Source organism: Chaetura pelagica, unplaced genomic scaffold, assembly GCF_000747805.2.
Source record: "Chaetura pelagica isolate M959 unplaced genomic scaffold, ChaPel_1.0 scaffold397, whole genome shotgun sequence".
Taxonomy (NCBI): Eukaryota; Metazoa; Chordata; class Aves; order Apodiformes; family Apodidae; genus Chaetura; species Chaetura pelagica.
Window position 1 is genome coordinate 254,537 of NW_009953851.1, and position 13,647 is coordinate 268,183.

The 13,647-nt window shown below is 49.5% G+C and overlaps 1 protein-coding gene across 1 annotated transcript in view; it reads right to left on the minus strand.

The window, feature by feature from the left end:
• The window catches only part of ARID3B (AT rich interactive domain 3B (BRIGHT-like)), a 37,768-nt gene that overhangs the window by 8,344 nt on the left and 15,777 nt on the right, over nt 1-13,647 (minus strand). Inside the window, exons 2-3 of the mRNA XM_010001334.1 lie at nt 12,436-12,507; nt 10,452-10,524 (exon numbers count right to left, since the gene is read on the minus strand). Of these exons, the coding sequence (XP_009999636.1) occupies nt 10,452-10,524; nt 12,436-12,507 (145 nt within the window). The remainder of the gene's footprint in view (nt 1-10,451; nt 10,525-12,435; nt 12,508-13,647) is intronic.

Consider the following 13,647-nt stretch of genomic DNA (forward strand, 5'->3'; position numbering starts at 1 on the left):
TTCCCTTGCCTTGTATAAACAACCCCTTGCCTGTCCCCCCCCTCCACCCTCCCAGAAAAGTCCACAAAGCAGTCATTTCACAAACTGCATCAGATCCTTTTCCTGCATTTCAGACACAACAACAAAAAAAAGCAGCATTTCCAAAGTGCTGAAACACTCTGCAGCTCCAGCCAGCCACCCCAAACCAGGAGCTGCTCCCTTCTCCAAAGCTTCCCCCCGTGTAAACACAACCCTGTTTGCTTCAGTTTCTCCCTCAGCCACCATTTTGTCTCGGGGTTATGGCAAAGATGAAGAGCACAGCATCATTTTCAGACAGGCAGAGAGGGCTGGGAGTGATCATGTTACCAGCCTGAAGTTATCATTCATCAGCTGAGCCACAGTAGCTGGAGTCACACCCAGCCTGCTCCAAATGAAAAGCAGGGAAGTATTTATCTCTGAGGTCTCTAAGAGCCAAGGGTGGCTTGTGTTTGGTTTTCTTCCCACCTCAAAATTGTCCTTTCATGGACAGTTCAGCATTTCTGCCCCAGTAGCAAGGGCAGGTGGGGTGTCCCAAGCAGCTGCCAGCAAAGCCTTTGGGGGTAGCATCAGGACCCTCTTCCCTGCTCTTCAAAGCTCAAAGCCACTCACTTTTCCCCAATCCAATTTAGGGAATGGCATTAAGGGACTTTCATCCAGCTCTCCTTGGACAGTGAGCAGATGGGGAGTGAAAAGGAAGGGTGGTGGGAAAGGCTCCTCAGGCAAACAAGCTGCTGATACAGAAGGAAATACCTGCTTTTAATACACTGCATTTATCCTAAACAGTTTGACTCTTCTCTAGCCTCTCCCATCTCAGCATCTCCAAAGTGACAGAAGGCAATTTATCCAAACACTCCTGTGAAAGAGGAAGAGTGGGAAAGAAAGGCTTCAATCCTTTTCCAGAGGGTGGGCTCCTGGCTGGAGTAGAAACAGCTATCAAGATCTGACCTCCCCACCTCATCTTACCACCCCTTTGACACCTCCCTTTCCTGAAGTCTGCTTTTCAGCCAGACCCACAGACCAAAGTGCCCTGAAAGCAGCAACTCTGTAAAGGAAACTAAAACCTGTAGCTTTTTCTTCCCCCCCCCCAAAAAAAAACCCACAACCCACACCACTTCTTTATGCAGGCTGAGAAAGTTGACAGCAGGGACAAAACTACTTCCATCTTCCTACCCCTGCAGAATAAGGGATGAAATCATTTCCCTCCTGTGTTTTCTCCCTCCAAGGAGTGAGGTAGCAAAGAGCAATTTGGGGTTTTGGAGCTGGGAAATTCCCTGTGCTCCTCAAGGAAGGGGCTCTGCGTGTTCTCCAGGAGCTGGGAAGCAGGGGAAAGCTGTTCCCCAGCCCCCTCCTCCCCCAGCCCTGCTCCAGGGAAAGGCAGGGGTGATAAAGTCTTTATGGGAAACCCCCAGCACTCCAACAGGAAAGGCAGCAAAACGAGTATCATGGGACAGTTGGATGCTGAAGCCCAGAGGATCCTTTCACAGGCTGCTGCAAGGCCTGTCAGGGGCCATGATGGATTACTGTCATCTGGCAGCATCAGGATTAATGATCCAGAGGTCAGAGGGGAGAATTCCAGAGGGAAAGGTCAGCAGCCGGGGGCACAACATCAGACTTGTTGCCTTTTGATGGCAAACACTCATTTTACTGTACTTGCAAGCCCCTCCATCCTGCCAGCTCTCAGCAGTGCTGTCCTCACTGTGCTTGCAAGGGGCTGGAGGCCTTGCCTGACTTGCTCCTCTCCTGGTTTGCTCCATGACTTCCTTTTTCATTTCAGTATAATCCCAGCTACATCATCATAGGCCATTCCTTTGAGGAATCAGTCAAAGGGGAGGCCAAGGAGTCTGTTGCCACTGGAAAAGGGACCTCAGGGAGACCAAGTCTAGGGCAGGTAAATTCTGGAAGGAGAAGGAGGAACCATCGCATAGTCCATAGATACCTGGTTTGCTGACAGCTCCAAGTACAATTCCTACTTCTTGAATCAAGAGTTTCCCTGGAGGAGGAAGCCTGACTGGAGCTATTAACATCCCTGTGCTCCAAGGGAAGGCAGCAGCCCCCTCTGCCCAAGCTGCTTCTCCCCTTCCAAAGCCTCTTCTGTTCCAGGCAGAAGGAAGAGAAGCCTAAAGGGCTCTCATGGATGGGTCTGAATGTCCCCTGTGTTGGAGTATTTGATTTCCATCCTTCTAGGACCTCTTTAAGAAGGGCCTGAGGAAGCGTCAAACACCAGATCATCTTCCAGGGATTGTTTTTACCACCCATTGGCACCAGTGCCTGGGGAAGGGGTGATGGCTGAGCTGCTGGCACAGGCAGGCTCTGCTCCTGCCACAGCTCAGCCTCCTTGCTGCCAGGGACCTCAGCTTTGGGCCCAGATCTTCCTCACCCACCCAAACACCCTGCCCAAGGTGAGCAGTTTTTTTTCCCTGTTCTTCCTCCTTTCTTACCCAGACTTAGTATTTACACCCACCCTGAAGGTACAGACTAATGAACACAGAAACCTGCTCCTAGGGCTGTTCTTAACCAAATCCCTGAGAGTAAATTCCCTCTCTCCTTTTGCAGGGATGTGCTTGGCTTTGCAAGTCTTCCCTAATGGGGATTCTCCTGCCAAGAGCCACCCTCTCCTTTTCTCATGCTGAGCCATGCCCAGTGCAGGGAGTTCCCCACCAGTCTAAGCCACAACTTGTCCTGCATGCAAGAGACAAAGAGCAGTTAATTATACCCAGCCTGGAGCTGCACTTTTTCAATCACCTCCCATTTTTTTTTTCCCTTCCCTATCCAACTTACTTCCAGAAGTGTCCATTTTTGAGTAAGGAAAAAAGGAGTTCAGAAGCCCAAACATTTATTCTGCATTCAAAGTGGGATAAAATACACCCTGGGAGTGAAAAACAGGCACAGAGGGGATATTTTTAAGCCACAAGCTGTGCAGGTAAGGAAAGAGCTGCTCTTTCCAGCTTTCACTTGGTTCAGAAGACAAACAATATCAGGCAGCCAAAAGGAACAGGTGTTTCCCAGGAGACTGGGGAAGCCCAGGGATCTAAAATGGTTTTGAGCCAAATCTTGGAGATATCATCACGTTTCTTCGAAGGGAGACAGAGGAATGAGTTGGTCTGAATGATCTCCCCAGGCTCCCAGAGGTACAAATCAGTTCAGCAGCAAAGCAGCAGTGTAGGATAGGAGCAAATCAACTGGAACCAAGTATTGTCCCAGTTCCTGATTCCACAGACTCCTCTCCCAGGACAAACCCTGGCTGGTTTCAAGCAAAGCTGCCTCTTCAGCTACTCCAGCTCCTTCCCAGGAACATTTTTACCTGTTGGAGTCTGTCCCAAGCAATGTTAAAATGAAAAAGCAAAGGTACCCAGAAAGGAAACCACTTCTCCCCTCTTCCTCCCTGTCCCTGATCCAGTCTCTCCCTAGGCATGGCATTCCCACAGCAGGCATTCTCACCTCCCAACAGGAATGTCAGCACCTGATCCACAAGCCTGCAGCCCATTAGCCACTCCTATCAAAGCAGGAGCCAGGAGAGAGGGTCATTAATCATGTTCTATTTGACAGGAGGCCCACTTCTTATCTGCACCCCTGGACAAGGCCAACAGTTCCTGCTCCCCCCTGGCTGAGTGGGGCTGACAGGAGCCCCTTATCAGATTTCAGGAGGCAGCCTCAGTGGCAGCCACTGCCCAGCCTCTGGTAGCCCAGGCTCCAGCCACACTGATCTTCCCACACAGGCTGATCCTACCTCCCTGACACACAGATCCCATGGACATCTGCTCCTTTGGGCCCAGCTGAACTACAGTCCCACTGTTTGGCTGCTACTAACTCAGCTGAGTCCAATGTATTTGTTCTTACAAATGTCTTCACCAGATGTCCAGTTCTGGAGCCCCCAACATAAGGACTGGAGCTCCTGGAGAGAGTCCAGAGGAGGTCCTGGAGATAATCCCAGGGCTGGAGCAGCTCTGCTCTGGAGCCAGGCTGGGAGAGCTGGGGTGTTCAGCCTGGAGAAAAGAAGGCTCCAGGGAGACCTGAGAGCACCTTCCAGGGCCTGAAGGGGCTCCAGGAAAGCTGGGGAGGGACTTGGGACAAGGGCAGGGAGGGAGAGGACAAGGGGGAAGAGATGAAAAATGGAAGAGGGGAGATTGAGGTGAGACATGAGGAGGGAATTGTGGAGTGTGAGGGTGGTGAGAGCCTGGCCCAGGTTGCCAAGGGAAGCTGTGGCTGCCCCATCCTTGGCAGTGTTGAAGGGCAGGTTGGATGGGGCTTGGAGCAACCTGGGCTGGTGGGAGGTGTCCCTGCCCATGCAGGGGGGTTGGATGTAGATGATCTTGAAGGTCTTTTCCAGCCCAAACCATTCTAGGATTCTACAATTCTGTGCTGAGCCCCTGTGCAACCAGTAGTGGATTTCCATACATCTGATCCTGGAAGGGAATGAACAAACTTCTCCAGGCAAAGAGAGGTGCAAATCCAGAATTGGCAAAGAAAGGTTGGGTAGACAGGCTGCACCAACTCCAGAACTGGAGCATCTTTTATGCCAAACAGTTCCTCCTTTTTTTTTTTCCGTCCCTTTGGATATCTACAGGGTCATCTCTTCAGAGCTGAGCTGCCTCTGGAGCAGAGCAGTTCATTCATCATCTGAAAAAACATGCTGTCAAATTTCCAAGATCACCCAAACCAAAGAGGAAGCACCACTCCAAGGCAGAGCTCAAGACCACCAGGATTTGAGACAGGAATTTTGAGATGCTGAAGAAACAAGTGACAACTGAACATCTCAATCTTCAGGGGAAGGAGGAAAAAAAACCCCAACAACCCTTTGACTCCATCACTCAATCCTGTGTAGCCAGGAAGGAGAACCTGGGATTCAGAGCTCACCAGACAGGTACTGGATGAAGGACCTACCAAAGGTTCATGCAAAGCAACATCCACCCATCATTTCAAAGGAATGTCTTTGCTGTCCAATGCCACCTCAGATGATCACACAACATTTAAGCTGTTCACTCATTCCAACTGCAGCTTCCAATAGAATTTTTTTGAAGGCAAAGTGATATTCTCTCTAAAACACCTTTTTTTTTTCAGCTGTTTAAAACCCAGAGACATGAATTACGTGGACTGAACAATTAGATGTGCTGGGTACTTTCCCCCTCCAAAAAAAAAGCTTTTTCAGATCTTTCCAAAGGGAAACTTTTCCAAATGAGAGAAAAATACCTCCTGTCTCCATGGCTGGAATTCATGTTTTGATGTAGAAAATATCAGAAGGGGAGAATGTCTGATTCTTCCTGGAAGGACCTGCTAGGAACTGCTTCCAAGTTACTCCAAACTGACCCAGATATTCCTCCAGAATATCAACTTACAGATCTTGGTGAGGGACTATTAGTCTCCTGGCACCTTAGGCTGATGAGCCAGACACTTCCTGCACAAAAAGAGATCCCAAGCACTTTGCTTTGCTCCTGCTTTTATGCTGGCATCACTTACAAGTGTTTAAGTCCATGGAATAATGCACTTTGTTCCCTCTTCTGAAAGAGAAGAGGGAGAATACAGAGGAATGTAACCCAGAAGGGCAGGTCCCCCTAGAGCCTAAGGACAAGTCATCATGTAAAGGTAAAAGCCTCAAGGTCCACTGCCCATCATCTGGGCACCTTTCCTCCTGAGTCTGAGGCAGCCCAGTTGGCCTAAGAGGCTCTTTAAAGGAAATACAAGAGGGGGAGATGTCACTGTGGACAAATCCAAGGGTCTAGTAGGGAAGAGGACTTCACCTGGTTGATTTGGACCACCAAGAAGAGACCCCTGCAGTGGCTCAAGTGAGAATTTCCCACTGCATCACCTGCTGCTCAGAGCAACATTTGCTGGGACTCAGCACTAAGTGGGCAGCACCAGTAAAGGTTGCTGAGAGTTCCATAGCATCCCAGGCTGGTTTGGGGTTGGAAGGGACCTTCAAGTTCATCCAGACCCAACCCCCTGCATGGGCAGGGACACCTCCCACCAGCCCAGGTTGCTCCAAGCCCCATCCAACCTGCCCTTCAACACTGCCAGGGATGGGGCAGCCACAGCTTCCCTGGGCAACCTGGGCCAGGCTCTCACCACCCTCACACTCCACAATTCCCTCCTCATGTCTCACCTCAATCTCCCCTCTTCAAGTTTTCATCCCTTCCCCCTTGTCCTCTCCCTCCCTGCCCTTGTCCAAAGTCCCTCTCCAGCTTTCCTGGAGCCCCTTCAGGTACTATTTGTCTGTTGATGTCTCATTTAAAGAGCTACATTGCTTAATTCAGATCCAAAAACATCTTCAGAAGATCAAAAAGAAGCAACCTGCAAAACTGCATTACTAGAAGAATGAAGTGCATTCCCCAGCCAAACATCTCCTAAACACAACCTGGCTTGTAGATAAAGGAATCCATCACTAAATGCTTTTGTCAATACCCTGGATTTGTTGTATTTCCACATCTAAAACGTGCAGGCAGAGCACACAACAGCAGGAAAACATTAAAACCACACGGCCAGGCTTACAAAGCCCCTTCTATGTATACACACATAAAAGCCCAGAATGGTCAAGCCATCTGGGAAAACCAAGGTCAGGCAGGAACCTTGAACAGAATTAGCAGAGCTGTACAATTGGAGAAGTTTTATGAGGTCTTCAACAAAGGCAGCACTTCAAATGAACAAAACAGCTTCCCCTGTTAGGAGGGAGCCTCTCCTAACACACCAGAGAAGTCTGAGCTCTTCCCCCAGCAAACTTCTTCTCAAGGGGAATGTCTTGCCCAGACACTGCTGATCCTTCCTGGGGATGAAAGTCCAACTCTGGGAGACAATCAGCTCAAATCCTGCTGGCTGCCTTGGTGGCTCTACTAGGAGTTATGTCACCAGCAGTCCTTTGCTATCTGGGGACAACAAGCAGTCCAGCTGTGCTACCCAGTCTATGCCACAGGGCTAAGAGCTGCATGTTTCATCACACCTGTATCTTCTATCATACAAAATAAACAAGGTGGAGCCAACATTTAGCTTGTTCACAACATGTGAGAGACCTGAAAAGCTGTGGCTGCCCCATCCCTGGCAGTGCTGAAGGGCAGGTTGGATGGGGCTTGGAGCAACCTGGGCTGGTGGGAGGTGTCCCTGCCCATGCAGGGGGGTTGGGACCGGATGAGCTTTAAGGTCCCTTCCAACCCAAACCATTCTATGATCAACCCTAACACTGAGTCTGATGGGAGCACATGAACTTGCCCATCTGGCTACAGGTTATTTCTGTAATAAAACTCTTTTTCAGCAACACAAAGCACAAGATCACCCTGACTCATTGTCACAGATGCAGCTCTAGCCTGGGTGCTTGGCAAACTGCTCCTGCCTGTGGCCTCCCCAGTGGCAGGCAGAACAAATCCAGCTTTTGTGCAGCTCACTAGCAGAGAAGCCTCAAAAATGCCCTGAACCACCACCTAGCCCATGGACAGGCTCTTCAAGCACCAAAAGCTACAAGTCCAGCTTCTGAGAAAGCAGATCCCAAGCCAAGGAGGCTCAGCTTGTCTCAGGACACCAGCTCAGCAGCAGAGATGCAGGGAAGACACTGCTGAAACTGGGAGGAAGGACAACATTTGGTTTGAACCCACTGAGGAGCTGAGAAGGGGAAGGTGGAAGTGGTAAGACAGCAAGCTAGCAACATCCCTGCTGAGCTGCACCAGGTCAGGCCTGGTTTGCAGTCAGTCCTGACCACTAACTACTCCCCCCTCTGCTCCTCTCTCCTCCTCTTCCCATCTGTCCCTTCAATCACAGCCATGGTGGGACCCATTCACCTCAACACATCCAAGGAATAAAACATCCAACAAAGGAAGAGTTACAGCTTTCCTCTCATCTCCCTCTTCCATCATTATTGCCACTGAAGGGCCATTTTATCACTTGCAGCTGTGGTCATTCAGTGACAACCTGCTGTGCTTAGAGGCAGATGAGACCTGCACATTTGATCTGCATTAAAGCCTGTTTCATGGCTTCACATCTCTAGGTACATTCCTAATAGCAGCACCAACCACCAAATCTTTTCATCCCTCCAGCTACTCAGTAGCTCCTGTGAAATCTGTCATTTATCTTCCCCATCAGGCTTCCCTGGTTCAGCACCAGTTAAACAAGCTGTGCCCCAAACAAGGGCCAGCCCTTCTCCAGCTCCTCCTGGCCATCAGCAAAATCCCCATCTTGACACCAGCAATGTTTATTAGCAGAGCTGCTTTCCATTCATTCCCCTTCAGACATGAGGTGCAAATTAACCAGCTCTTCACACGTAGGAGCTAAGAAACTCAGCACTTTGCTCTGAGGGGCACTGAGGCCTCAGTGGGATCCAGCTTTGGGGGACTCTCTCAGAACAAGGCAGCTGTTCAGCCTTGTTTGCTTTAGGATGCTTGGTTGGCATGTCAAGTGAGGGGAGCAGAAAGGAAAGCCTGAATGCTACCCCTGTCATAACTCTGCTGCTACAGTTTGGAAGATCCCAGAGGAAGACACAGTGGGCAAGTCCATCTGCTCCCCAGAAAACCCAAGCTCTGCTGCTACAGGTAGTGGTGGGGAGAGCAGGCATGGGAAAGAAGAGGACAGTTCCTGAGCAATCACAGCAAGCCCAAAGACTTCCTTTGCAGGAAGACCCAGTAGCTCAGGTGCCTCCAACAGCTTCACCTCTACTGTCCAGTTCTCCTGTCAACCTGAGGGAATTCAGCTCCCCAGACCCCTTCTCCCTATTCCTTTTGGGGCTGCCAAAACATCAAGGAAGCCCATAACTTTGTACCCTGCAGTCTATTCAGTTCCCCAGAGCAAGGGCCAAGAATTCTCAATCCCCCTGAATCTCCCCCCTCCATGGGTGCTGGGTTCTTGGATTTCATTTCCAGCCTGCTAGCAAGCAAGAAAACCAGGGAGTCTCCAGAAAACAAATACACTTGGATGATTAAAAGCTCAACTCCTACAGCTACCAGCTGGTGACCAGCTCAGCCCCTGCACCAGGAACATGTCAATGATAAATAATTAAAAGGTAAGAGGAAGGAGATACTGAAGTATTAAGCAGATTTTTTCTAAGCATCTGGAGGTTTCTATTGCTGCCAATCACACCCTTCAGATTATTGTCCTGTCAGTCATCCCAGCCCTTACCTGTGAGCTCAGGTGAACATCTGCAGGTAAACTAATTAAGCCCAGTTATGCTTCTGCACATGAAAGGCAAAAATACCAGTAAAATCCAGTTCTAATCTTTTAAACTGACTTGGAAGCATAACCTGAAACTCCTGGAGAGTGAAAAGTCACAGAAAATTCACAGCAGGGAAGACAAACAGAGATGAAGAGCAACTGCAGTGGCTGCATTCTGGACAGTCTTTCTTCTGCCTGCCACCCAGCCATCCACAGAGGGATGAATGGGAAAAGTGGAGGGTTCAAAGGATGACTGGAAATGAGACTCTGGCTCCAGAAATCAGATAATTTTCAAATAGAAGAGATTGAGATGAAATTCTTTCCTGTGAGGGTGGTGAGACACTGACCCAGAGACGCTGTGGCTGCCCCATCCCTGGCAGTGTTGAAGGGCAGGTTGGATGGGGCTTAGAGCAACCTGGGCTGGTGGGAGGTGTCCCTGCCCATGCAGGGGGTTGGAACTGGCTGATGTTCTAAGGTCCCTTCCAACCCAAACCAGCCTAATTCTATGATATTTATATTTCACCAGACTCTCAGGGCACTAAGGAAAGGAGAGGTAAAGGAAGAGAGCACCACAAAGGGTTCACCACAGATGTTCAGAGATGGCTGCTTGATGACACCATGGATATGCATATTTCCATTATTAATAATTTGAAGTGAGGGAACTGAACTTTGATAACCAAGGAAAAAAAAAAAAAAAAGAGACTTTTGGGACATCTCAGCTGCATCCCTGCTCCTGCAGCAAGGAGAGCTGCAAGTTGCTGACACCACAGGGGGGAACCTGAGAAGGTTGCTGACCTGTGCACTTCTGCACTCAGTGACACCAAATTACTAACCAGAAAACTTGACACACTGTGAATCTCCAGGAAAATGTGGCTGGGTGGCTGTTTTCCCAGTCCCCAGCTTACATGCCACTACTCTCTGCAGGCATTCACACTCAGCTTCCACGTGCCACTGAAAGCAAACATGGGAAGATGTGTGTGATCAGGCCACCTGAAGGGGAGAGCAGAGAAGCCCCAGTTTTACCTCAGCTTTGTTTCAAAAGCCCTTGGAGAGCCAGGATTCTTGGGCTCTTCAGTGCGTGAATAACCTGAATATTAGGAGTGAGGGTTGAAAAACAGTGTCTGTGAAAAACCACTACAGGGCAGAAGAGTCCTTTCCTACTGAGCTCCTTATCTCCCAAGGCAAATATCTCCAGTCCTCCTCCTGATCTGCAAGTTCAAGGGCTGGATTTGTTCTTTCAGACTCAGGAGGGAGGGATTCAGATTGCAGCAGCACCCCTTTGCCCCATTTCACCTTCCCAAGTTCACACTCACCCCTCTTCTGCATGAAGATGAAGAGGTCATCCAGGAACTCCTTCCGTTCAGGGTCACTATCCAGTTCATAGAGCTGGGGGGAAAAAAGAAACATGAAGGCACCACCTAAAGTGAGACAGAAAATCAAGTAGTATCAGCTTATTCCAAGGGGTGATCTAGTGTTTGGACTGGGAGGGGGAGGCAGCCACAGGCAAAGAGGAAAACACAGATGGACCCCTGAGCAACTCAGTGGACGAGGCTACAGGGACACTCTGAGGACCCTCCTTGCAGCTTCTCTAGCTCAGCCCCTCAGTCACTCATGGAATGGTTTGGGTTGGAAAGGACCTTAAAGATCAGCCAGTTCCAACCCCCTGCATGGGCAGGGACACCTCCCACCAGCCCAGGTTGCTCCAAGCCCCCTCCAACCTGCCCTTCAACACCCCCAGGAATGGGGCAGCCACAGCTTCCCTGGGCAACCTGGGCCAGGCTCTCACCACCCTCACACTCCACAGTTCCCTCCTCATGTCTCACCTCAATCTCCCTCTTCCAGTTTTCATCCATCCCCCTTGTCCTCTCCCTCCCTGCCCTTGTCCCAAGTCCCTCCCCAGCTTTCCTGGAGCCCCTTCAAGCACTGGAAGGTGCTCTAAGGTCACACAGGACCACAGAATGGTTTGGACTGGAAGGGACCTTAAAGAACATCTAGATCCAACCCCAGCCTGACACCCTGAGGGAGCAGGATTCAACTCAGCACCACTGCTGCAAAAAAGGGAGAGGAACTGCATATAAAGACAAGCTGGAGGGAAAGATAAGACCCCCAAAAGGAAGGCAGCAGTGGTTCAGGGCAGATTAGTGGCCTGTACCTTTGAGGTACCAGGGAGGTAAACTTCTCTGCAGCTTCTCCTGGCCTCACCAGTCCCTCCTTCTGGGTTTGTCACATAAGTGACAAACTCCAAGTCCCTTGAAGGAGGAGATGAAAGGACAGAGCTTTCCTGTAACTACTAATGCCTGGCAGGAAAGGCTCCTCAAAAATAAGACTAAAAGCTTTGGAAAACATCAGAAACCAGCCTCAAGCCAATTTGCTGCAGAAATCATTCTACCAAAAGGCTTTAAAAAACAACCATTTGAAACCAAGTTCCATGGGTAGCGTATTCCAAAGGACAGGCACCTTGTGCCAGTAGAGAGGATACTCTTTTTCAGAAGGCACAGGGTATGAGAGTCACCTCACAGCCACCTCTTGAAGAGGAAAATCTAATTTTCACCTATCAAGAATCCTGTGGGGCCAAGAAATGACAGGTTGACTGGGCTGGAGTCAGTCTGAGATACAGAACATGACAGAAGACAACACTACACATGAAGCAGAATTTGATTCCTGCTCTTGTTTGCACTAAGGGAAACTCCTGCATCACTCCAGGGAATTCTTCTGGTAGCCTGGAGGAGCAGCTCAATGAAAAAGCAAAGCTTCACTGGAAAATATATATTCCAGCCTCTCCAGGGGTGTCAGTTAGTGTCCAGCTAATCTAAAAAGAGAGGAAAAGGGCTTTTTTGGGGCTCATTTCAAGTGAAGCTCTGTGCTTTCTCACACACTGGGCAGAAAACACCCCAGTGTATTTGCAGAGTAATTAGCTGCACCCTTTCAGAAAAGTTTAGTTTGGATTCCTCTGGCTGGTGAGACCCATGGCTGCCAGATTCAGGCCCAGAAGCAGAGTGTGGGGCAGGTTCAAGGAAGGAAATCCTCTTCTCCCAGCTGGAGTGAGATTTGAAACTCCAGAAGCCTGGTTATAAAGTCTTGGTTTGAACTGTACTCCAAGTGGGCAAAGGCAACAAAACAGCCCAGGTTTGGGTTATAAAGAAGAAAACCAGGAGGTTTGCAGGCAAAGAGCTACAGAGAAGCTTCCTTACCAGTTCACTGTAGAGGAATAGGGAGGGCTCAGCTCTGTCCTAGACGAAGAATTCCCCCCAAAGTCACTCCCTTCCCACTTCCCCACCTCCCTGGGATCAGACTGACCTTGGCAAAGTCTCGTGAAATTTCTCTGCCTCGGCATCCGTCGCCGTCGTCGCTCCAGGTCACGGTCCCGTTCTAGGGAGAGAGGAATGAAAGGGCAAGAGGGTCACCAGAGAAAGACTTTTTTGCAGGCTACTCCATAAACCTGGAGAATGTGCATTTTTAGGGCACAAACGCATAGAAAAGCACCCACTGGTGCGGACCAAAAAGCCTAGAAAGACAGGGACATTTGCTTCCCCTGGAAGCGCCGTTTCACCTCCCAGGTGAAGGCAGGGGAAGCTTTTCAGCTCATTTTGTTCTTTAATCTCACAAATGTATCTCAAAAAGAAGTTGTTTTGACCCTATGGAAAGCCATTCCTAGAGGGAAGCCTTCAACACCTTCAAGAGCTGCCTTCCTGCACGTGCCAAACAGGAGCAGGTGCTTTGCTGTCATCAGATCCACCCCCTAGGAAGGTGCTGCCTTTGCCCTCCGTGTCCATCTTTTTCCCAAGTGCCCATCCCCTGGGGAAAGGTGTTATATCCAAGTATCCCTCCTTTCTTTTGGCCAAGTGACATGCTGCTTGGAAATGCCTTTCTGTCCTCCCCCTGCTTGCCTACAAAACCAAAGTATGCTGAAGAAAGAGGGAAATAATCCCACTGGGACCTTCTTCCATCACTCCCCGATGTGGTTTTTTTCCCCCTCACAGAAATGGAAAGCTCAGCTTTGTTGGATTAAGGATCATTCTTCTTAGGCATTAAAAGGATTACTCTAGTTAGGCTTATTCTACTTGGTCAATCATCATCCTGAGATGATCCCTGGGGCTGGAAAGGAGCAGGGACAGCTTCCAAGAATGATCCTGAAAAATTCTTCAAGCATCTTGAAAGAAACACAAACTTCCTAGAGTTCCAGTACAGCAAGTGCTCAAGGAAAGAAACCAGTCAAAGTAGCTTGGACCAACCTGTCCTGCTAAACACAACATCCTAAGCCAGCCAGGAAAGTGCTGGAGAGAGCAAGAGGTTTCAGCACACACCAAGAGGGAAAAAAAAGCACACAAATGAAGAGGGGTGGTCCAATATCTGAAATCTTGGAGGCATCTGGTTGTGACACCTCCATTGAATTAGCAAGATGAATAGGTCTTGTCAAGGCCAGGCAAAGCCCCACTTCCCCCCTTTAAAAAACACTGCAGTGAGCTGCCCTAATGCCTGCTGATTTAGTTTGAGCCAGTAATTCCTGCT